At 54.8% G+C, this 25,055-nt stretch overlaps 1 protein-coding gene across 1 annotated transcript in view; it reads left to right on the top strand.

Moving 5' to 3' along the window:
* The window catches only part of LOC138510186 (spindle assembly abnormal protein 6 homolog), a 366,238-nt gene that overhangs the window by 69,079 nt on the left and 272,104 nt on the right, over nt 1-25,055 (top strand). Inside the window, exon 2 of the mRNA XM_069625671.1 lies at nt 4,357-4,417. Within this exon, the coding sequence (XP_069481772.1) occupies nt 4,357-4,417 (61 nt within the window). The remainder of the gene's footprint in view (nt 1-4,356; nt 4,418-25,055) is intronic.

Genomic DNA, 25,055 nt, shown 5'->3' with positions numbered 1-25,055 from the left:
CGACAACAGCTTACTGGATTCCCCTCAACCAGCCCCCCTCCCTCACCGTCACCCCCAACTGGACGATGTTCCCACAGCAGCTTGTGGAGCATTCCAGGGGTGGTCATGTTGCCTCACATGGCCACCAACTCCATCTCCCCCATCGCTCCACCTATTCATAAGATTGTGAGGCTGTCTGTAGTACTAAATAAACACAGGCTAGAAATTAGAGATTTCAGAGAGGTTCGGACAGGTCCATGCAACCTTACACCTCAATCAGCTGGATGGGGTCTGTTGTTCTGAGTGGGTCTGTCTCCTCTGGGAGGCAGGGGTATAAAGGATTCTATGTAAGTCAGGGCTTCGGCAGGGTTTTCAAAAAAGAGAGCTCTCCCAGCATGCTGAATCCTCATTTTTGGTGGGAATATTAGGGCATACGTGATTTGGCGCGCTTTCAAGAGCTTCTTTACAGGTTCGTATGATCGTCTGCTCGCTTGAACCGCTGCTGAGAAGTCTGGATAGATATGTATACGGTTTTCCTCAAATTGAAGCGTGCCGGCCTCCCTAGCTAGTCGAAGAATCATGTCTCTGTCTCTGTAGTTCAGGAGACTGGCAATTATCGTACGCGGAGGTGCCCCAGGCTTGGGGGGCTGGCGCTAGTGTGCGATGAGCCCTTTCAATCAAGAAATGTTCTGAAAAAGCATCAGGACCAAATAAAGATTTGAACAGTTCCTCCAGTTTCTTCTCCATTTGGTTCCTCCCAAAGGATTCCTATACGCCAACCACACGTACGTTGTTCCTTCTTGATCGGGATTCGAGGTCCTCGCACTTGTTTTGCAATTTATTGACCGTGTCCTTGATCTGGGATATATCCTGGCTATGGCGAGCAATAGTGTCCTCATTGACGGATATTCTATTCTCAGTTTCTGTAACTCTCGTGCTTTCCTTGTCGATCCTGGCCCTCATGGAGCCTATGGTCACCACTATTTCGTCAAGTTTTACATTTACTGCCAGGAACCCGTTCTGAACCAACATCGTTAGTTTGTCATCACGTTCCCCCAAATAACGTTCTCCAGACCCAACGGGTTCTGTGTGACTGTCCATCATAGTATTCTGGCTCTGGGTGTTCGTGTAGGTGTCCATTGGGCCCTTCTTTCTGCTTCCAGGGGTCTTGGATGACTTGCCCGAATTGTGCGGTTCCCCCATCTTGGCGAAGAGCAGTGTCTGTCGATCTCCAGGAGCGTTGGTATGAAGGTAGTCCCCCCAGAGCTCAGCTCGTACAGGCAAGGGTGGAGGTTTAAATGTCTCCGTGCTTTGCCTCACTTCGGAGTGCACCAGTGCTCGTGAGCTAGGATGGACACTGCTCTGCCACGTATACAGTTTGTTATAGTATTATTTCCCAGTCGCGCTTGTAGCCTGACGCGTGCAGCGCACGTGTCTTACCAGCACGTACTCCGGGATCCAGGAGTAGAAGGCCCCGGGGCTGCCCTCCACGTCTCTCAGGTCAATCGGGAGATGGTGCCTCGCAATGCCAGGCCTGCCACCGAAGCTCAAACCCTCCCGCTCCCGGTACCTCAGAGAGTGCGCAACCGGATCAGGCCTCGTCCTCAATCCCGCTCCAGCGTCGCCCCAAGGAGGAAGGATTCTGCGCTGCTAAGTTTCTATCTTCCGCTGCTCGCAGCACGGCACCACAAGCCCGAACAGAGGGAGGGATCCACTTCTCCTCGCCGCCTCCACTAGTCTCAGTCAGGCCCCGATCGGGTGCGAAGTCGTTGCGTGAGGCTCCTCCCACTTGTGGCCCGCGGCACCTCCACAGCTCCGGCGCCCGGGTGAATACGCGTGGTTCCAGCCGCCGGATCACCACAGCGCTAGGCAGCTGTCAAACTTCACACGGCGGTAACCTGCAGGATTTAAGCCGTTTTTTCCCAGGATTTTCAGACAGTGTGTCCGGCCATATAGTATGTTGGTGGAGCCGTCTCACGGCTCTTAAAACAGCCTCCAAACGGATGTTTTTGATACGGATCTTGTGGTGGAGCGGGAGCTCCAGAATCAGGCACCCATCTTGATTGTGCGCAACAGCGCCCCCCAAGTTGGGTGTTATTCAAGGTATGTGTGCGCAGTGTGGGTGTGTGTGTGTGTTTCATATACATCTGTGTTTGTTTTTTTTTTTTCTATATTTTTGGATGAGATAGTGGGTCAGACTATGGCGCATTTGAAATCCTGTGCTCCATATGACCCTGTTCCACTGGATGTGCTTTAAGACATTTTGCCATGTATAGTCTGTTGTGTTTCAATCTGTCTTGTCAATCTGGACCTATTCCACTGGAACTTAAAAAATTTGTGGCCATTCCTCTTTTGAAAATACCATTACTGGATCCTTTTATTTTGCACTAATTTTCAGCCCATCACACTTTTTCCCTATTTTATGAAGTTGCTTGAAGCTTTGGTCTCTCCTCTTCTGTCTTCCTTCTTGGAATACTCTCTGTTCCTGGACCCCTTCCTGTCAGGATTTCGCCCGGGATGTGGTACGGAAAGTGTCCTGGTTTCCTGGTTTCCGTGGTCAATGACATGGCCAGGGTGCCCTTATTCTGTTATATCTATCAGCAGTTTTCAACACTGTTGACCACTCCGTTCTGCTGTCGTGCCTGGCCCTGGCAGGGCTCTACGGGTCCGGCCTGGCATGGTTTACCTCCTTCCTGACGGAAAGGGGCCAAATGCTTTCTCCTACTTTTTCCCCTCTAACTCGTTATCCTGTGGGGTTCCACAGGGCTCTGCCTTGTCCCCTATGCTTTTTAATGTCTATATCCAGGCTCTTGTCTGTCTCGTCCTCTCCTTTTGCCTCCGGTGCTACTTTTATGCCAACAACACCCAAATACTGGTTTGTATCGGGTGGGGTCTCCCCCTAATCCTACACTCTGGACGTCTTCTTTTTGGCCTTCTACATTGGGAGAATTTTCTCTTCCTGTGACGGTGGTGAAAATTCTGGTGGTTGCTCTTTGTTCTACTCTTTCTATGGCCCCCTCAGGTCGGTGCAGTTTCTAAAGCTGGCCATTTTCATCTGAGGCTGCTACAAAGGGTTCTTGCGTAGTCGCCTCCGCCTTCCAGTCGTGGCTGCTCTTGTGCTCAGCCGACTGGATCAATGTAATGCCTTGTTTGTGGCTCAACCAATGGGACTAATGCATCGTCCCCAGGTATTGCAAAATCTAACAGCTCGAATCGCTAGAAAATCACCAATGGCACTCGTACCTCACCAGTCCTGAACTCACTGGACTAGCTTCCAGTGGCCAGGCGCATTGAATTCAAAGCTCTTTGCTTAGTCTATCAAGCGTTTTACCATCAGGGAGCCGACTATCTCTGGGACAAATTTGTCCCCTACTGCCCTGGTCGAGATCTTTGCTCTGCTAATGCCAGCCTAGTGTTGATACCGAGGTTTCGTATTTCCCGATTGAGAGGCCGGGCCGTTTCCACTGCGGCTGGTAAACTGTGGAATGCCCCGACTCTTGCACTCTGAAGTACCAGCAACCACAAATGTGCACTTTATAAAACGTATTAACCTAACATTAACAAAAAATTATTCCGTATAACCCCTCATGTACTCTTTGGTCAGGCCCTCGCCTTTAGAATAATGTATTACTTCAACTTCGTTCTTCAACCTTTATGTTAGTGTTCAGAAAAAATGTAAACTCTTCTGTTTATATTATCTCCTTTCCTCGCTCTCCTTTTTGCTTAGTTTACACTCCTTTTGTTCTGCTCCGTCATGTACAGGAAGAACATGTTGAAGTAGAAGATGCCGCTCATCCTAGAGGAGGTTCTGCCATGCTATGGCAGACTAGTTGGGAGAAGCGATCCGATTGCGCATGCCCCAAAGTCACTCCACTCACTGCTCTACCTTTCAAACCTGTGAAGTCTCCGATTCTTATTCCCTGCCCCACACCTCTAACCCGCATTGTCGCAAATGCTGTAAAGTTACTTACAAAAAATACATCTAAAGAATCGGTGTATGATTTAAAACATTTTCAAAGTGAAGATCAGTTTTGAAATGTGGGCACATGAAACCAGTAATGAACACACTCGTGCAAAATGCACCCCTGGAAGCATGAATTTACTTGCTTACAGATGTGGAATTCAATTTATTTCAGATTACATTTTTATTTTTTGAAAAACATAGCTCAAGCAATGTGATAAAATATGCACACATTTATAAGAAAATCTAATAATTGCATGGATTCTTCTCATTTAGAAGACACAGCATTGTCTGGTAGAGGCGAGATCGCACCCCCCTTCCCCAGATTACTTCAAACGTTAAATAAAATGTGATGACCACGTTATTGTTATGCTTTCTGTCACAGGGAACCCTAATTATTATTATTGTATTTTCAGGAGGGCCACTATCAGGTTAACAGTTGAAACATATTCCACATCGAACCCAGTTCATAAAAAGGTAAGTCTAATTGTGCTTTGTTTTGCATACTTTATATTTCATCTTTTCCATTGGCATTTTGTTGCTCTGACTTGACCTAGTGTTTTTTTAAAAGGACGTCGATTTTTATACGGTAAGTGGACAGCTGCAGTGCCGTGCCAGTTTTGTTCTTGTCAGTTCTCAAATATCTGCCCCGTTAGATCTTATTTTTTTTTAATGCGCTTGTACATTGTTGCTGTATGCCGGATGCTCGGATATTTCGTTGCGTGTGTATTACATCACTCAAGTACTTCGTGCATTTCTAATTGAAATTCTAGTTCGAAATTGTAAAACCGAAAACACGATCAAGTGGTGTTCAGATTAAATGGTAATTTAGGCGGCTTGAGTTGAAGGTCAAAGCTGTAGGAAAATGCTTGATTATAATTTGAAGATTACCATTTTGTGAGACACAATCCTGATTGAATCAATAAAACTGCTGACACACATAAACTGTAGCATTCCTTTAGTGTAGTCACAGGCACTGTTGCTATATGAGAGGGTACAGGAGGCAATATTATTTTTTTAAATCTCAAAGAGATGGCAGCCACGTGGCACTGCTACTACTTCTCTCTTCCTAAATGATGGTTTTCGAGATATGACCTTCACCTTCAAAATCATTCAAGAGCAGGGCCGGACTGGGGCATAACATGGTCTCGAGCACCAATTAAAAAGTGGGCTACAGTTGCAAATGGCAATTCATTCCCTTTCTGGCAGACTGTTTGATTAGTAACCCTGGGGTTTGAGGGGTGTGGGGGTGCTATAAAATGTGAGGCAAATTGTGCATTTTAAAGCATATTAATTCAGTAAACACTGGTCAAACTACTAGCTGCATGGTGAAGTAACTTATCAAAGTGACCCACTTTGAACAAAGAAACTTGTACACGGTAGCATTTTGTGTTTTTGGTTCAGGCATTGCCCTATAGGCCAGCACGAGCATGTTCAAGAGACTGTCTTTTCAACACTATTAATAGTAAAGGTGCAATTATGCCAGTTGAAATTATGCTTGTTGTGTTGATTTCCTCTATTACTACTGTTTGTACAACATTGACAGGCCGATTCATGGAATAATTAGCGTGGCGCAAGTGGCCAAAAACGTGCGAATCGCTGTGGAATAGCAAAAATCGCAGTGCAAGTGCGAAAATCGCACGAAAAGCAGCGCACGTCGATTCATGGAAGGCCGTGCGCGAGAAAACCAGCGGATGTGCGTTAAAAAAGTGCGCCGCGCACGTTGGCGCACAGGCCATCTAACAGCGTGCGCCAGGTCACAGCGAAAATCGCACAGGCCACAGCGAAATTCGCACATAGCGCGGCGCACGCAAAAAAAGTAGGCGGAACACGGGCGTAACACTCGGAATGGGGAACAACTTGCAAAAACGTGGGCGTCACGGGGGAAGTACAGGGCACAAGTGCGCGGAACGCCCACACGCTCGCCTACAACACGTATTCATGGAATAGAATAGGGCAAAAAAGCGCACGCTCAAACCAGCGCACAGGCACAAACACGACCGCCACAAGAAAGCAGGCGGTAGCGTCTCTGCGGCTGTAAGAAATGTGCGCCAAAAGGTGCGCCAACAAATAGCACCTATATACTGCCATGATGAATGTCCTATACTGTGGCCCTCCAGGACAAATGACGTGCACAGGGGTACCCACAAACACGGACACCCGCTGACAAAAAATACGTGTGCGTGTATACCGGGGTGCGCGGGAAGTCTCACACGCGATTTCAGCAGGGTACAACTTCACGCGATCGGGCCTGGGGGAGCGGGCTACGTGTATTACAGGGGTTCGCGTGAAGTTTCTCACGCGATCGGGCCTGGGGGAGCGGGCTACGTGTATTTCAGGGGTTCGCGTGAAGTTTTTCACGCGATTAGCCAGGGTACGTGTATTTCAGGGGTGCGCGGGAAGTTCCACACGCGATCGGGCCTGGGGGAGCGGGCTACGTGTATTTCAGGGGTTCGCGTGAAGTTTTTCACGCGATTAGCCAGGGTACGTGTATTTCAGGGGTGCAGGGGAAGTTCCACACGCGAATATACTGGGCGCGTGTATTTCAGGGGTGCGCGGGAAGTTCCACACGCGATTCCATCAGGGTAGGTGTATTTCAGGGGTGCGCGGGAAGTTCCACACGCGATTCCATCAGGGTACGTGTATTTCAGGGGTGCGCGGGAAGTTCCACACTCGAATAGCCTGGGCGCGTGTATTTCAGGGGTGCGCGGGAAGTTCCACACGCGAATAGCCTGGGCGTGTGTATTTCAGGGGTGCGCGGGAAGTTCCACACGCGAATAGCCTGGGCGCGTGTATTTCAGGGGTGCGCGGGAAGTTCCACACGCGAATAGCCTGGGCGCGTGTATTTCAGGGGTGCGCGGGAAGTTCCACACGCGAATAGCCTGGGCGCGTGTATTTCAGGGGTGCGCGGGAAGTTCCACACGCGAATAGCCTGGGCGCGTGTATTTCAGGGGTGCGCGGGAAGTTCCACACGCGAATAGCCTGGGCGCGTGTATTTCAGGGGTGCGCGGGAAGTCCCACACGCGATTACAGCAGGGTATGTGTATTTCAGGGGTGCGCGGGAATTTCCACACGCGAATAGCCTGGGCGCGTGTATTTCAGGGGTGCACGGGAATTATCACACGCGATTTGGCTTGGTACGTGTATTACAGGGGTGCGTGGGAAGTTACACACGCGATTAGGCTGGGTGGGTCCTCACAGGTGTTCCCTGTACACCCTCCACGTCCCCTGCAGGCAGCCCACAAAACAGGGGACTACCCTGCACACCTGCTCATGTCTCCCACCACCCCCACCATCCAGGGGCACCCTCCACCAGGCCCCCACTCATGTCCCCTATCACCCCCACCCCCCCAGTCACCAGGGGCACCCTCCACCAGGCCCCCACTCATGTCTCCCACCACCCCCACCCCCCCAGTCACCAGGGGCACCCTCCACCAGGCCCCCACCCATGTCTCCCACCACCCCCACCCCCCGAGTCACCAGGGGCACCCTCCACCAGGCCCCCACTCATGTCTCCCACCACCCCCACCCCCCAGCAGTGCAGGGGCACCCTCCACCTGGCACCCACTCATGTCCCCTATCACCCCCACCACCCCAGTCACCAGGGGCACCCTCCACCAGGCCCCCACCCATGTCTCCCACCACCCCCACACCCCCAGTCACCAGGGGCACCCTCCACCAGGCCCCCACTCATGTCTCCCACCACCCCCACCCCCCCAGTCACCAGGGGCACCCTCCACCAGGCCCCCACGTCTCCCACCACCCCCACCCCCCCAGTCACCAGGGGCACCCTCCACCAGGCCCCCACTCATGTCTCCCACCACCCCCACCCCCCACCATTCAGGGGCACCCTCCACCAGGCCCCCACCCATGTCTCCCACCACCCCCACCCCCCCAGTCACCAGGGGCACCCTCCACCAGGCCCCCACTCATGTCTCCCACCACCCCCACCCCCCCAGTCACCAGGGGCAGCCTCCACCAGGCCCCCACTCATGTCTCCCACCACCCCCACCCCCAAGCAGTGCAGGGGCAGCCTCCACCAGGCCCCCACCCATGTCTCCCACCACCCCCACCCCCCAGCAGTGCAGGGGCAGCCTCCACCAGGCCCCCACTCATGTCCCCTATCACCCCCACCCCCCCAGTCACCAGGGGCACCCTCCACCAGGCCCCCACCCATGTCTCCCACCACCCCCACCCCCCCAGTCACCAGGGGCACCCTCCACCAGGCCCCCACTCATGTCTCCCACCACCCCCACCCCCCCAGTCACCAGGGGCACCCTCCACCAGGCCCCCACCCATGTCTCCCACCACCCCCACCCCCCCAGTCACCAGGGGCACCCTCCACCAGGCCCCCACTCATGTCTCCCACCACCCCCACCCCCCACCATCCAGGGGCACCCTCCACCAGGCCCCCACCCATGTCTCCCACCACCCCCACCCCCCAGTCATCAGGGGCACCCTCCACCAGGCCCCCACTCATGTCTCCCACCACCCCCACCTCCCAGCAGTGCAGGGGCAGCCTCCACCAGGCCCCCACTCATGTCCCCTATCACCCCCACCCCCCCAGTCACCAGGGGCACCCTCCACCAGGCCCCCACTCATGTCCCCTATCACCCCCACCCCCCCAGTCACCAGGGGCACCCTCCACCAGGCCCCCACCCATGTCTCCCACCACCCCCACCCCCCCAGTCACCAGGGGCAGCCTCCACCAGGCCCCCACCCATGTCCCCCTGCCCCCAGGTCCTGACGATACACAATCATGGCAGTAATGGGCAGCATACCCAGCACAAACACCCAGGCAAGGATTGCATCCACCCACATAGTGAATGCAATTACATGACACAACCCCAATGGCAAGTATGTAAATGAACACATGTCCGTCACACACACATACACAATGGCTGCAAGTGAATGTCAAAACCCATATCATGACATGTATGAAACCAAAGACAAAATAACACAAGTGGAAGTAAAAATAAAAAATGTATTAAAGATTAAAAATAAGTAAACAAATCAAACATACAACTATGTGGATAACAAAATAAATGGTCCATGTTGGAGAACCAAAGTAAAAATCAAAAAACGAAAAAGGAATACTAAAACAAATGTTGACCAAAGCAATATCAAGTAGAAGCAAAAGAATGAAAAACCATTTCCACATGGTGAACACAATAATGAAAAAAAGAAAATGTTCCTTCAAAAAACAAACTAAATACAGGAATGTACCAGGGTCCATGAGCCCTACACCATAAATGAAACCTACTACTACCTAATGAAAATAATATATACAAAAAAGTGGCCATTGTCCGAGCGGTCCAAAAATACAAAAATTAATAAAGGAAACCTAACACTAACTAACTAAATAACTATATACAAAGGCAGCGGGCAAGTCCTGCGGCTCACTCGGTGATGTTGCTGGCCAGGGCATCATCGAACTCCATGTCGATGTCCTGGAGGCGGGACTCTGTCCTGGCCCCGAGGTCTCGCAGGGATAACCCCATGTCCAGCTCAAACTCCCTGTGAGCTTCCTCGAGGCACTCAGCCCGCCTCAACGCCCGACGCATGGAGAACTCCGCCCTGACCATGGTGAGCCGCTCCTCTTCCGCCCGCTGCCGCTCCGCACCTATCCGCTGGACCAACTGCTCCCACACGGAAGACACCACCATCCCAGGGTTGCCCTGCCCTCCGGCCGATGCCTGCCCCTCTGATCTTGAAGGCCCCGAGCCATGATGCCTCCCACGTCGAGCCTGCTGCTGCCTCCGACGCCACTGCCTCTGCCAGCACGACGGCATCCAGGCTGATGGAAACCACCGACGCCGTCGTGCACGTGCCCTGCCCGATGATGCTGTCACATCTTCCATCTGCTGGGGTCCAGTTGCTGTGTTGTCCACCCCTGCTGGACCTCCGACTCCCAACTGTGGCAGGGATGGGATCCCCACCGAGCTGGCTGCATTGGTCGGGGCAGGTCCACAGGGGGCCCTGGTGGCATCTGGGCCGGAAGACGGCAAGGAGAACGACTGGTGTATAGCCTGCACAGAGGAGGAGAGGGCCGCCAGATTGGACAACACATGCAGGAAACCCCCGAACATGGCCGATCCCAATTGGGCCACGTCGGCACGGTGCACTTCGTGATGACGTGCGTCCTCCTCCCGGGAAGCACGCACGGCATCACGAATCACAGCCGTGCGCATCGCGACCCCAATCAGGACCTTCTCCGCACGGCCAGGGGTTCCCACGTCCGCAGGTGGAGTGGAGTCGGGTGACATGGACATCCCCTCTACCTGCGGACGGGCCTGGGACGGGGCATCCCTGCTGGTGTATGGTGGTGCACTCACAGGGTCAGGGACAGCGACATGCACAGGCCCCTCCACGGTGACCTGTGCTGCCTCCTGCCCCTGGCCCTGGACTGCACCACTTGCACCAGCAGGGATGCCCCCACCAGGCCCCATGTGTGCCCCAGTGGCGGCCTCCTCCTCCTCTGTGCAAACCACCAACCTGGATGGCTCCTCACCGTCTCCCACCGTAGCAGGCCCCTGTGGGGGCTCACCCACCCCTTCCGCTGCAGCCGTGGGGGCATCCCCGCCGCCTTGCTCCACAGCGCCGTCTCCGCCCTCTTCTTCACTAGCCGCTGCGTAGAGGGAGACAAAGAACACAAGCATCAGGGCACTGTACAATGGTCCCCTAGACAGGAAGCAATAGCAGATGAGCACCACTGTCAAAGTACACTTCCATCATGTCCCTCCACAACACATGGGTCAGTCCAGGCAAAACACACACAGTAACAGGCATGGTGCATGCCATGGACATTTCCATGCATGTCCAATGGACTCTTGAAACATTCAATGATATGTAACTCACATGCATCATGGCTCATGCCTATCACATGCACACACTTCACCTCAGTCACATCCATCTGGCCCCAAACACACCGGATACAAGGGTAATTTGGCTGCTTCACTGAATCTGTGCCTTGTCACACACGTGTCATGCATCCATGGCATGCACAAGTCACAGACACGCAGGTCAGGCACACAGACATGGCTACCATATATGTACCTGGCATCAGCACCCATCCCTCACCCCGACCCATGTCCAGGTACAGAGACTGGCATGCTCTCATGTTCAAAATCTGCATAGGGCTCCCCATGCGGCATTTGAACACATGCAACAACCATGTGGGTCACACATCACTGGTCGCACATGCATTACCATGATGTCCCTGCACACATACATGCATACATGGCCTATGGCACACATACAGGCAAGTATCATAGAACCAGCACACCGCAACATGCCCTGTCTCACACAGTAATGCTTGGACACTTACCGCTCAACTCCAGACGGGCCTCCCTCTCAAGGATCTGGGCGTGGAGCGCTGGGCGTACGCGTTCCAGGACCCTCATCTGGATGGAACTCATGCGGCCCCGGCCCCCCTCCACGAGGCGCCGGCCCTTCACAAGGGTCCTGGACCTCAAGTCCTCCCAGCGCTTCTTGATCTTCAGGACGTCGCGGGTTGCCACCCCCTCCGCGTTGATGGCAACCACACAGTCAGCCCAGATCCTCTGCCGTCCTTCCTTGCTGGCGCGGGACGATCCAAAGAGGGCATCATACTGCCCCAGGACATGCTCCACCAGGACACCAACTTCGTTGTCAGTGAAGCTGGTGCCCCTCTGCCCCTCTGGCCTGGGGTTGCCACTGGTGCCAGATGTGGAAGTGCCCGACATGGCAACCCCAGAGGCAGGTGTGGGTGGGCAACTGGGTCCTGGGGCTGGGCTGTGGAGCGATGTAATCCCAGTCGGGAGTCTTCAGTTCCAGCAGGGGTGGACACAGCAACTGGACCCCTGCAGATGGCTGATGTGCAGGCACCAAATGGCAGGGCACGGTGGCAGCAGGCAGGCAGGCAGGCAGCAGCAGATGGCACGTGGGAGGCTGCTCGGGGCACTGGGGGGCAGTAACTCGGCCTTCTGGGCAGGAGCGTGGTCTTCCGTGTGTTTTCGCGTGGCCAGCTTGATACGGAGTGATTTGGCACGTGAAAATCCTGCACGTCAGCGTGAAATCCGAGGAAAGGCCCTTAGCGCGTAAGCGCGTCAGCACGCATACGCGATTCTATTGGACCAGAGTCCCTCAGCGCGTAAGCGCGTCTGTGACGTGACCCGCACGGGTGTTCCCCACTCAGCACGTGATGACGGGGCACACGTGGAAATACTGCACGTCAGACTGTCATCGCGTGTAATTGGACAAAAGTGCGCGTACACGCGATTGGCCTATGTATGTGTATTTAATGGGTGCGCGGGCACTTACACACGCAAGTACGTCAGCGAACCTGTATCCCATGGTGCGTGTGAATTTCCACACGCTATTGGACTGGGAACTGGATTCCAGGGGTGCGCGGGTCACACGCTCGCCTAGAACACGCGCAAAGCATAAATTTGCGGACTTTAACAATAACAAGCTCAGACGCAAGGATGAACATACCGTTCCTAGCAGCAGTGGCAGTGGGCTACCAAAGGAGGAGGAGGAGGATAGTCAGGGCCAGAATATTCACACCCAGAACCAGCCTTTTCGGGATGCCTGATGACCAGGTGTATGGGAGGTACAGGTTTCCACCACACATTATACTGGACCTGGTGAGTGAGTGGGAGGATGACCTCACATCACCCACCCTGTGCTCCCAAGCACTCAGCCCCCTGGAGAAGGTCCTCAATGTACTGCACTTCTTAGCCACTGGATCATTTCAGCGGACAAGTGCCATAGTGGGTGGGGTGTCACAGGCCACCCAGTCACTCTGCCTACACCAGGTCTTGAACATCATCACTGCACGCCCATCAGTCCGCAGGCACATATACCTGCCCAGAACACCTGCAGAAAGGCATGCTGCCGCCCTGGATTTTTACGCTGTGGCACGATTCCCCAAAGTGCTAGGTGCCATCGACTGCACCCATGTGGCTCTACGTCCCCCCAGGGCATCTGAGCACATCTATAGGAACCGCAAGCACTGGCATTCCATCAACGTGCAGGTAGCATGTAATGCCAAGGGAATCATCACCTCAGTATATGCCAACTATCCCGGCTCCACCCACGACAGCTTCATTTACCGAATGTCCACCCTAAGCCTGGACCTAGAAGCTGGGCGGCATGGCGATACATGGCTGCTTGGTGAGTATGTATGCCACTGCACATGCATGCATGTTGGATACTGAGCAAGGTCACAACCCCACCAATGATACCAATCACCACCTCCACAGGGGACAGTGCCTACCCTCTCAGCCCCCACATGATGACGCCAATTCGGAACCCCACCACGCCACCCCAGGTAAGATATAACACAGCCCACATTACAACCAGGGGCATAGTGGAGCGCACATTCGGAGTGCTAAAGTCACGCTTTCGCTCTCTTGACCGTTCTGGCGGGCAGCTGTTATACGCTCCCCCAGTAGTGTGCAGGATCATAGTGGCAGCATGTGTCCTGCACAACGTTGCAACACGCCGGGGCCTGGCCGTGGACATGGTGGTGGCCCCACATCCCCCAACCACATGCACAGCCGCTGCGCATGGGAGGGGAAAGGGCACGGGGGAGGCAGCCCGTACACAGCTAGTGGCTAATTACTTCACATAGAAATCACACCCCTGTGGAGTGCACACTGCCCTGGCACATTCCATCTGACAATCAATGATGACTCAACCTGACACTGATCCTGAATGTCTGGAGAATGAACCGTGAATACCATATCAGCCTGAGATTGTTCACCTGGAAGTGTCACAATGTGTGCATCCCTACCCACACAGACACCACCAATGCAGTTTTGTGAAGTTACACATTGAAGCAGCTAAAATGAATACCCACTTACAAAATGCAACAAGAGGACAGTGCCATGTCAGCCAACCCAACCCCAGCACCGCCACACGACACACCGTGCCATGTCATGCTAATTGCAGGTAAACAAAGTAATCCCCACAACATGACATCAGTCTCACTATGTACAGTGTCCCTATTAGAAACCTGCAACACCTGAAATGCTCACAGCAATGCCGGACCAACAACATACTTGAGCACGTACTACCATTAACATGACATCACAAATGTTACATATTAGTAGTCTCACCACCTGGAAATGCCTGCACTCCCACCACTACCAACTGTGCAGTGTTGGCGCCATGTAGAGTTGTAGGTGCACTGCTGCCAACATGGACCCCATCTCCAGACTAGAGGTCCTTGTGTAGACATGAGGAAGGGACCTGCAAATTGGGAGGTAGACACAGAAGAAGAGTTACACATCAATGCAACATGCAGTGTACAACACAACAGCAATATGCACTAGGAATGTATACACAGTATTGACTACAGACTGCCCACACAGCTCATGGGAGTCCAACGTCACTGTGTAATTCACTGTCACTTGGGCACACCCTTTGCAAGCCCATGGAAACGGGAAGCAGGAGGGGTGTGTGTGACTCAAACCCAAGCATCTGAACCAAATACATTACAAGCCTGCATGTGCCCAGCCACAATGCAGCGTATGCCCACAGGAACCACGGAAGCCAACAAATCGTCCCAAAAAAATTGGGAATAAAAGAAATGAAAATAAAAATAAAAATAAGAAACAATCAAAAATGGCCATTGATGGGCCCGGGGGGGTTGGGGAGGCCACCCAGGAGGTCCGAGGACAGGATGCACACCAGAACCCACCTGCGTGGATCCTGGGAAGATAAAACACCTCCATGGGCTCATGGCCCACACGGCTACCCTATTGTGGGAGTATCACTGCTGTCGCTATTATCACCCTGTGCAGCTGCATCCGGAGGTGGTTGCACTATGGGAGGCAGCCCACGCAAGGCCCTAGTCTGCTCCTCCATGGCTGTAAGCATGCAGGTGTGGTAGGTCTGGTTCTGGAGGATGAGTGTGCGGAGGTCCCCATGCAACAATTCACGGGATGCCCGGACCTCCGCCCTCGTTGCCTGCATCTCAGCTGAGAGCGTACAGGTGAGACGCTCCAGCTGCTGTTCTGTCCTTTGGTGTGTTGAAGCCTCAAGCTCAACAAGAGTCGTCCTGAGGTGAAGGAGCTCCTGCCTCAGGGCTTCCCTGTGGCCCTGGGACTCAATGGAGATGGCCTCCTGCAGAGTCGCCAGTGCCGCCCGCCTGTCCCTGTTGGACCCCAACATGTCCTCCCTGTGTGACTGGCAGATGGAGTCGGTTGCCTGCTCTAGTCGCACCATCAGCCTTTCTGGGGGGACAATGGAAGTGGCCACCCTATCCATGGCCTGAGCCATCATCTCGGATGATGCAGCCTGTTGGGTTGCCATACCGTAAATGGATTGCTCCCATGCGGTATTGCCGGGTGGCGTACGGCCACCACGTCGGCGGGCACCACACCTGTCTGGGGCAAGGCGAACTGCGCCTTGCTGTGCCGGCACTGCCTGAGGCTGCAGGACTGCATTCCCCCTCTGATCTGCTGGCCCAGGAACAGGATCAGATGTCGCGGAGTGTGACCCTGCATCCGTAACCACCGAAGGCGTAGCTGCCAACACTGACATCCCCATGGAGGGTTCTGACCCTGGTGCAGGTGGGGGAGACAGAACAGAATCCCTCCCTGGAACACTCACCTGCGACGGCACGTAGGTCAGGTCTCATCCGAATCAACACCTGAGTACAGCTCGGGGGAGGTGCAGCCAGAGACACCCCTTGAGAGCACGACCTGCAGCACTTGTGGGTTCTCCCCCACCACCACACCACGTCCCTCACTGGTGGTTGGTCGGCCCTCGGACCCCTCCTGGGTCTGCACCATCTCCACAACCCCAGCAGTATCAGGTGCTTCTTCCCCTGCAAAGACATGAAAACAAAGAAATGGAAACAGGCATTAGCACCATGGCACACAATGAGGGCTGAGAAGCAAGAGAACCAATACTTGATTGACACATGTCCCACATGACTAAAACCCTCCCATGCATGCACCCTCACTGCGTATGAAGTGCAGGCAAATGGCACACACTGATGACACCAAGATGGAAGATGAACACATTTTCTGCATGCTGCCTGGCAGTGGCATCACACATTGGCCTGTGATTGCCAGGTGAAACACACATGCCATCACACAGATGGCATGTACCATTGCTATTGAGTGAAGATGGAGAGGAGGGCAGCACCTATTCATTCAGTCCAGTTTCCGCATGTAATCGCTTTTCTAATTCTAACAGGTCAGATTTTTCACCAGGAGCTGCCAGTCTGAAATGGTCCAATTGCACAGGGACATGTGTGTACAAATGATATCCAGGTAACAAAGTCACTCCACTTTACCATACCCATGTCAGACATGTGACTAGTGGACAGCGACATGCCTAGTGAAAGTGGTGGAATGCAAACAAACTGACTGAATGAACAGTGAAAAATAAGCAACTATGTTGTGGCAAGGTGACACTTCAAGGGCAACTGGCGTGCAGTTGGGCTAGATGTCTACTGTTGGCAGAAGGGATACTTCTATGGCCAAATGCAGCTGCGCAGGAAGTATTGCATGAAGCACATGGCTGACCCATACGACTCAGGCGCACACACTCTCACCTGGCACACAAACAGAAGCCCTCACACACACACCATGCACATGGATGACACACACATGCATGTGCACTCACCGGACAATGCCTCGTAATCAGCCAGATCTCCCACGCCTTGGATCTGTTCCTCCGTGACGTAGGTCCCAGCGACTGACTCATGTGGAGTGAGTTCCATGTCTACTACTGGAGACCCACCTCCAGTCACTAGAGTTGCGGCATGACTTGAGGCCAGCTTACTCTTTGCCCTGCGCTTTAGGTCATTCCAGCGCTTATAGCAATCATTGGCTGTGCGCCTCACGATTCCAAGGGCACTTACGATGTCCGCAACGGTCTGCCAGTGTGCCTGGCGTTGTGCATGTGTGGTCTTGGATCCTGCAACAATAACCATCTCGTTGTCATGTCCGGACACATACTCGACAAGTGCATTCAGTTCGTCATCCGTGAAGCTGGGCTTCCTGGATGGGCCGGACTGTGTAGCCGTGTCTGGGGCATCAGCCAGTGCCGGACGAGCACTCTTCCTCTTCCGCTTGGAAGGTGGTGGTGATCCTGAGTGTCCTGCGCCGCTCTGGACACTAGGGGCAGGAGCCCCGGTGGACTCTGTATCAGGAGTGTGGGATTGCACACTCAGCATGGGAGTTGGTGCAGGCATTGGCTCTAGTGTGATGGTGTCAGGGGGAATGTCAGCAGCATGGACTAGGACCGACACTGTCCTGGCTGGGTGTGTGAGGGCTGGGGTGGATGGAGCCGCAGCTGCCCCTGCAGCCTCTCCGCCCTGCCTCCTTGGTGCAGCAGATGACCTTGCTGGCCCAGATGCACGTGGCATGGTGACATCAACGTGCACCAGCGCACGTGTCATAGGCCTGCTGACCTGGAAGTCAGCCATGGAGTCAGCCAGATCTGGTGCCACAATGGGCTGGTCCAACAAGGGCTGAGCATGGATGGTGTCAGCCACATCAGCCTCAACGGGAGGGGGGGGGGATTATGGGTGCCCTTGACTGGTCCTCCACACATGGGGGGACAGGCTCACCCTGCAAGTAACGACCACGTCCCCTACCGGATCCACCACGGCCACCACTTGTGGCTCTTCCACCTTTGCCACCCTTATGGAATCCTCGCCTCCCAGCCATGGCACTGATGTAAATGTGCGTATGGGAGTGGCTGGAAACTATTGTCCTGGGCAATAGGGGGTGAAAAGGGGTTGGGTACCAGATGGTAATTGTACCCTAGTGCTCTTGCAAGGCTGATTGTAACCCCTGGGGAAAGATGACGGGTCACGCTACGCACAGGAGCCCCAAAAAAGGGAGATGACGTGCACGCAACCCCTCCTAGACCACGTGTGCAGAAAGAAAAACCTGCACTACGCTGTGGCACCCAGTAACACAAGAATGAACGTATGCGTGTCACACGCAGCCTAGAATGACCTCTGAAGGGGTAGGCTACACACGGGGCAAGCACAGATGTTAGATACGTGCGTGACTCACCGTCTGCCTGGTAAACGAGCGTGTAAAAGGAGCACGTTTGGTTGGCAACACCCCCGCCAAAAGAAGATTTGTACGCTGTCTGAGGAGACAGGACAACAGTAGAAGGGAACACTGTTTGAGGGAACAGGCCCAGGTAAACCAGTAAAAGCAAAAAAAGAGAAAAAGCTGTCAGAGGTAACAGGGAATACGAACTTGAAACGCCGTGAAGTAAATCGCGTGTGAAACGACAAGAAGTACAGAATTCACCCACTCGCTCTCCACGAAAAGCACGTACAAGGAAAACGTTTTCTACACATACCTTTTATACAGGGCCACACGTCCAGCGTCACTTACGCGGCGTGTACGCGCTAGGGCCATTTCCACCAATTACACGCTTTGTCACTTCTGCGTGTAGGGACATTTCCACCAATTACACGCTTTGTCACTTCTGCGTGTAGGGCCATTTCCACCAATTACACGCTTTGTCACTTCTGCGTGTAGGGCCATTTCCACCAATTACACGCTTTGTCATTTCTGCGTGTAGAGCCATTTCCACCAATCACACGCGATGAGACTCTGACGTGCAGTCTTTCCACGTGTGATCTGTCATCACGTGCTGTGTGGGAAACACCCGTGCGGGTCACGTCACAGACGCGCTTACGGCCTTTGGTCCAATAGAATCGCGTATGCGTGCTGACGCGCTTACGCGCTAAGGGCCTTTCCTCGATTTTCACGCTGACGTGCAGGATTTTCACGTGCCAAATCACTCCGTACCAAGCTGGCCACGCGTAAGCACACGGAAGACCACGCTCCTGCCCAGAAGGCCGAACTACTGCCCCCCAGAGCCCCGAGCACGCTCCCACCTACCATCTGCTGCTGCCTGACTGCCTGCTGCCCACGTGCACTGCCATTTGCTGCCTGCACATCAGCCAGGGGTGCTGTTGCTGTGACCACCCCTGCTGGAACCGAAGACTCCCGTCTGGAATTCCATCGCTCCACAGCCCAGCCCCAGGACCCAGTTGCCCACCCACTCCTGCCTCTGGGGTTGTCATGTCGGGGCAAACACCATCTGTGACCACTGACAACCCCCGGCCAGAGAGGCAGAGGGGCACCAGCTTCAGTGCCACCGAAGTTGGTGTCCTGGTGGAGCAAGTCCTGGGGCAGTATGATGCCCTCTTCGGAAGTTCCCGCGCCGACAAGGAAGGATGGACTCGGATCTGGACTGACATCGTGACTGCCATCAACGCGGAGGGGGTGGCAGTCCGGGACTTACAACATGTCAGGAAGCGCTGGGAGGACTTCAGGTCCAGGACCCTGAACAAGGCCCGGCGCGTCTTGAAGGCAGCGGATGCCAAGGGGCGCCGCGGCCACTTGTCGGAAGAACAGATGGGGGTCCTGGAACGCATATCCCCAGCGCTCCACGTCCAGGTCCTGGAGAAGCAGACCCGTCTGGAGTCGAGCGGTGAGTGTACATGCATCCTGATTGTGAGCAGTGCGTGTGGTGATTATTCGGTATTGTGCAGGTTGCACATCTGTTTGTATGGGGTCGAGTATGGGTGGGGGTGTACATGGCCGTGGGGCTGACACATGCGAGGGCTGTAATGTGTGAGACATGGATGGTGCTTGTGTGTGTAGGCTTGCATGGCAAATGCAGTTGTGCGTGCACACATGTTTGTATGTATGTGTATGTAAGTAGACATGTCCGTGATGTCACGCATGTATGTTGTTTTGGGCTGCATGTATGAGCACTGTGTACATGTGCATGTGTGTGTATTTGACAAGGGTGCAACAGTGATGCAACATGGATGCATGTGACTGCGGTATGTGTAAGCCTGATTGGCAGATGTGACATGGATGCCCGTCTGAACAGTGCGACACTTGGCAGAGGTGTACACATGCATGCAAGTGTGGTGGTGTGTGTACATGTGTGGTGCACTTCCTGTGTTGCATGTGATGTCTGGGTCACCTTTGGCTGCTCATGCTGTTGTATGTGTATGGATGGTGGTGGCAGTTGCGATATGGCTGTGGTATGGCTCGTGTGCGAGTTGCAATGACATGTGTGTTGGGGATTGTGATGACATGTCTGAGGTTTGCCAATGCCACTCATGTGCAACTGTCATGTGTGTATGTGTCCATTGTACAGTGCCCTGATGCCTGTGTTTTGTTTCTCCCTGTCTGCAGCGTCAACTGATGAAGAGGGCGGAGAAGGTGCTGTGGAGCACAGCGGCGGGGATCCGACCGCCAGCCGGAGACGCAAGGCCCGGCTCCCCTCCCGTGTTGTCATCTCGTCGGGGAGTGAGGAGTCCGGTGCCGCGTCCCAGGCCGCAGCTGCCGGGGGGAGGTCCAAGAGGCGGAGGTTGGAGTTGGACTCCTCGGCAGCAGAAGGGGTAGCTGGGACCCCACAGGGCCCAACAGGGGAAGATGGCACGGAGTCATCCAGGTTGGTGGGGGGTCTGGTGGAGGAGGAGGCCGTGCAAGCACCAGAGACGGGGTCTGGAGGTGGGGATCCCACTGGTGCTAGTGGTGCAGTCCAGGACCAGGGACAGGAGGCAGCACAGGCCGCCGCGGAGGTGCCTGTGTGCAATCCTGTCCCCGATCCTGTCCCTGCATCATCTTGCACCAGCAGGGATGCCTACGTCCAGACCCGTTTCCAGGCAGGGGATGAGCTGACGTCAACTGGCCTTCCTCTGCCTGCGGACGTGGCTATCCAGGTCCGGGTTGAGCCTGTCCTGGCTGGTGTGGCGTTGCGTCAACAGGCCATGCGAGGTGACCTGCAGTCTTTTCATGGAGAGACTGCACGTCATCTCGAATGGCTCGTTGACCACGTCAGCCTGCTGGGACAGGTCACCCAGACCGGATTCCTCCGTCTGATGGGGCTTGTTCCGACCCCCTCCTCAACTGGACCCCCTACGCGCCAGTCGTCCTCTGTGCCATCTTCCCACCCATCAGTAACCTGGGTGCCCTGTGGAGCTGCCTCTGACAGTGCGGCCAGGCTGGTGGAGGAGGCATCCCTGCCACAGTCGGGAGTCGGACGTCCAGCAGGGGTGGCCACATCAACAACTGCACCCCAGCAGGCGGAGGATGTGCAGGCAGCAGGAGGCAGTGCATGGGCAGAGGCAGAGCAGCAGCAGCAACATGGTGGGAGTCATGAAGGCTTGGGGCCTTCGACATCGGAGGGGCAGGCATCGGCCGGAGGGCAGGAGGACCCAGGACAGAGAGTGTCTTCCGTGTGGCAGCGGTTGGGCCACGCCATAGGTGCGGAGCGGCGGCGGGCGGAAGAGGCGCGGCTCACAATGGTCAGGGCGGAGAACTCCATGCGGAGGGCCCTGAGGCGGGCCGAGTGCCTCGAGGCAATCCGCAGGGGATTGGAGGAGGACACGGCGTCGTCCCTGCGGACCCTCGGGGCCATGGAACTGGACCGCCTCCGGGACATCGAACAGGAGTTCGATGATGCCCTGGCCCGGAACACCACGGAGTGAGCTGCTGGACTTGCCCGCCGCCTTTGTATATAGTTCTTTAGTTTTAGGTTTCCTTTGTTTTTTCTTATGATTTGGAGTCGACGGACACTGCTCCACTTTTTGTATATAGTTGATATTTAGGTAGGTTTTTTAGGAGGTTTCCTTAGTTCAGTTGTGATGATGGACCCTTGTTATTTTTGTACATAGTTCTTTGTTGCATGGAGAGTTTTTACATTTCACTTTGGACAACATTTTTTGGATTTGATTTTCTACTTTTGTGTTTTTATGCGGACATGCAGCTTATTTTTTCACATTTACATTGTAGTTATTTTTCTTTCTTTAGCATTCGTATTTTTGTCCAATACATTTTTTTTTCCATTGTTCACTGTGTGGTTTCATCTCATTGGTTTCATGCATGTCATGTTGTGTGTTTTCCCATTCAATTGGAAAATATGTGTGTGACGGACATGGGTTCATTTGCTTCATGAACATTGGGGGTGTAACATGTGTTTTCATTTCCATGTGGGTGAATGGGTTACTTGGTATGGCTTTTTGGCTGTGGAGGCTGACCATTACGCACATGATTGGGGATTGTGAGGACCTGGTGGGGGCTGCCCATGGTGGCAGGGGGGTGGGGGTGGTAAGAGACATGAGTGGGGGCCTGGTGGAGGCTGCCCCTGCACTGCTGGGGGGTGGGGGTGGTGGGAGACATGGGTGGGGGCCTGGTGGAGGGTGCCCCTGCACTGCTGGGGGGTGGGGTGGTGGGAGACATGGGTGGGGGCCTGGTGGAGGCTGACCCTGCACTGCTGGGGGGTGGGGGTGGTGGGAGACATGAGTGGGGGCCTGGTGGAGGGTGACCCTGGATGCTGGGGTGTGGGGGTGCAGGGGGACATGAGTGGGGGCCTGGTGGAGGTTGACCCTGCACTGCTGGGGCGTGGGGGTGGTGGGAGACATGAGTGGGGGCCTGGTGGGGGCTGCCCATGGTGGCAGGGGGGTGGGGGTGGTGGGAGACATGAGTGGGGGCCTGGTGGAGGCTGCCCCTGCACTGCCGGGGGGTGGGGGTGCAGGGGGACATGAGTGGGGGCCTGGTGGAGGTTGACCCTGCACTGCTGGGGGGTGGGGGTGGTGGGAGACATGAGTGGGGGCCTGGTGGGGGCTGCCCATGGTGGCAGGGGGGTGGGGGTGGTGGGAGACATGAGTGGGGGCCTGGTGGAGGCTGCCCCTGCACTGCTGGGGGGTGGGGGTGGTGGGAGACATGGGTGGGTGCCTGGTGGAGGGTGACCCTGCACTGCTGGGGGGTGGGGGTGGTGGGAGACGTGAGTGGGGGCCTGGTGGGGGCTGCCCATGGTGGCAGGGGGGTGGGGGTGGTGGGAGACATGAGTGGGGGCCTGGTGGAGGCTGCCCCTGCACTGCCGGGGGGTGGGGGTGGTGGGAGATGTGAGTGGGGGCCTGGTGGAGGGTGACCCTGGATGCTGGGGTGTGGGGGTGCAGGGGGACATGAGTGGGGGCCTGGTGGAGGTTGACCCTGCACTGCTGGGGGGTGGGGGTGGTGGGTGTCATGATCTCTGCTTCCAAAAGGTCAGGGTTTTCCCAACTCCCTTGGAAGCAGATCCATAACCCAGGTTCCGAGTGCCAACCAGTCCCAATTGGGACCTTTTGGACCCAGTCCTGGCGCCAGTGGCAACAGGCTCATAAATATGCCCAGTCCCAGCGCTGGAAGCGCCGGGCTCATAATGCTTGGGTGGACTTACCTTCAGCAGACCATGCTGCTTACTTGCCTGCCAGTTGAGCCTCTGATCCTCTTCTGTTTGGAACTACTTTTCCTGTTGGGTGGGGCTGGAGCCACTCCCTAGATTCAGAACACTGGAACTCTTCTGGAAGGCAGGAACTCTTTTCTTACCAGGAACTCTTTTCTTACTTAGGCGTGGCTGTGGAAGGAGACACCTAAGCACTACAGGAGGCTATTTAAACCACACCCGGTGGATGAATCTTGCTTTGCGTTATTCTGCAACCTCTGCAGCAGAACGCTCATCGTGTCTTCTGCATCCGGTCCTGGGCCTAAGGAAAAAGGCTTACCATCCTGAATCCAGTCTTCAGCAACACCTATAAAGACAAGAAAGAACAGGTTAGCATTCCGGCATCTGAAAGGCAAAGGCTTACCATCCTGAATCCAGTATAAAGACAAGAAAGAACAGGTTAGCATTCCGGCATCTGAAAGACAAAAGTTTACCAACTCTTCGCACGCTCCGGAGGCCTTCGGCGCTGCATCCCGCATCTGAAAGACAAAACAAGGTGCGTTTAAAGACATTGGGGAACTTTAATACTCACGTGCCCTTACTCCTTTCCACATCTAATCCAGTGGGTATTCCGGCACCCTGCAGCCGCTCCGAACTCGTACCTGCAAAATAAAAAGACAGTTAGAGCGCATAGTGAAGCAGGCAACAAGCGCTTACTTACGTGCTTCCAGGCGCTTCTATTCATCACACGGGCTCCATCTTCAACTCACTTCAGCCCATCATCCGCCATCGCCGGAACCCTGCAAAACAAGAGACATCATTACTAAAGACTTTAAAGACATTTGAATGACTCGAAACTTACCGTTCGTGCAGTAAACGACGGACAGCAGTCCTCTGAAGTCAAGAGGCCTGCGCTACCTATCCAGTGAAGAAACTGGTTACAGCACCCTGCCCCGAGGCAGATGGAGAGCTCGGCATTCACTTACCTAAGGTGAGAGCGTTAACCTTTGGGGGTCTACAGGAGAGGAGAAGAGGAAAGAGATAGGGACACCCCAATAACCCCAGTTCATTAACCCCATATTTTCTATCTGCAGACATCTTACTCTAGACGTCAGGCATACAGTGCACAGAGGTCCAGCCCAAAGAGCCAACCGGGTGCTACACATCACCTTTGAAGATACGGTAGTCGCCCAGTCAAGACCGGCGCCTCTGCGAGAATCAGGTGAGCGTTACAGTGGGAGACATGAGTGGGGGCCTGGTGGGGGCTGCCCATGGTGGCAGGGGGGTGGGGGTGGTGGGAGACATGAGTGGGGGCCTGGTGGAGGCTGCCCCTGCACTGCCGGGGGGTGGGGGTGGTGGGAGACATGAGTGGGGGCCTGGTGGAGGGTGACCCTGGATGCTGGGGTGTGGGGGTGCAGGGGGACATGAGCAGGTGTGCAGGGTAGTCCCCTGTTTTGTGGGCTGCCTGCAGGGGCCGTGGAGGGTGTACAGGGAACACCTGTGAGGACCCACCCAGCCTAATTGCGTGTGATGATTCCCGCACACCCCTGTAATACACGTACCTGGCCAAATCGCATGTGAGAATTCCCGCGCACCCCTGTAATACACGTACCCAGCCGAATCGCGTGTAGAACTTCCTGTGTACCCCTGTAATACACGTACCCAGCCAAATCGCGTGTGATAATTCCCACGTACTCCTGTAATACACGTACCCTGGCCAATCGCGTGTAGAACTTCCCACGCACCCCTGTAATACACGTACCAAGCCAAATCGCGTCTGATAATTCCCGCGCACCCCTGTAATACACGTACCTGGCCAAATCGCATGTGAGAATTCCCGCGCACCCCTGTAATACACGTACCCAGCCGAATCGCGTGTAGAACTTCCCGTGTACCCCTGTAATACACGTACCCA

Source organism: Ambystoma mexicanum, chromosome 6p, assembly GCF_040938575.1.
Source record: "Ambystoma mexicanum isolate Mex_15411 chromosome 6p, UKY_AmexF1_1, whole genome shotgun sequence".
Classification (NCBI taxonomy): domain Eukaryota; kingdom Metazoa; phylum Chordata; class Amphibia; order Caudata; family Ambystomatidae; genus Ambystoma; species Ambystoma mexicanum.
Note: the sequence above shows the minus strand (reverse complement) of the source record. Positions and strands in the feature narration are given on the sequence as shown.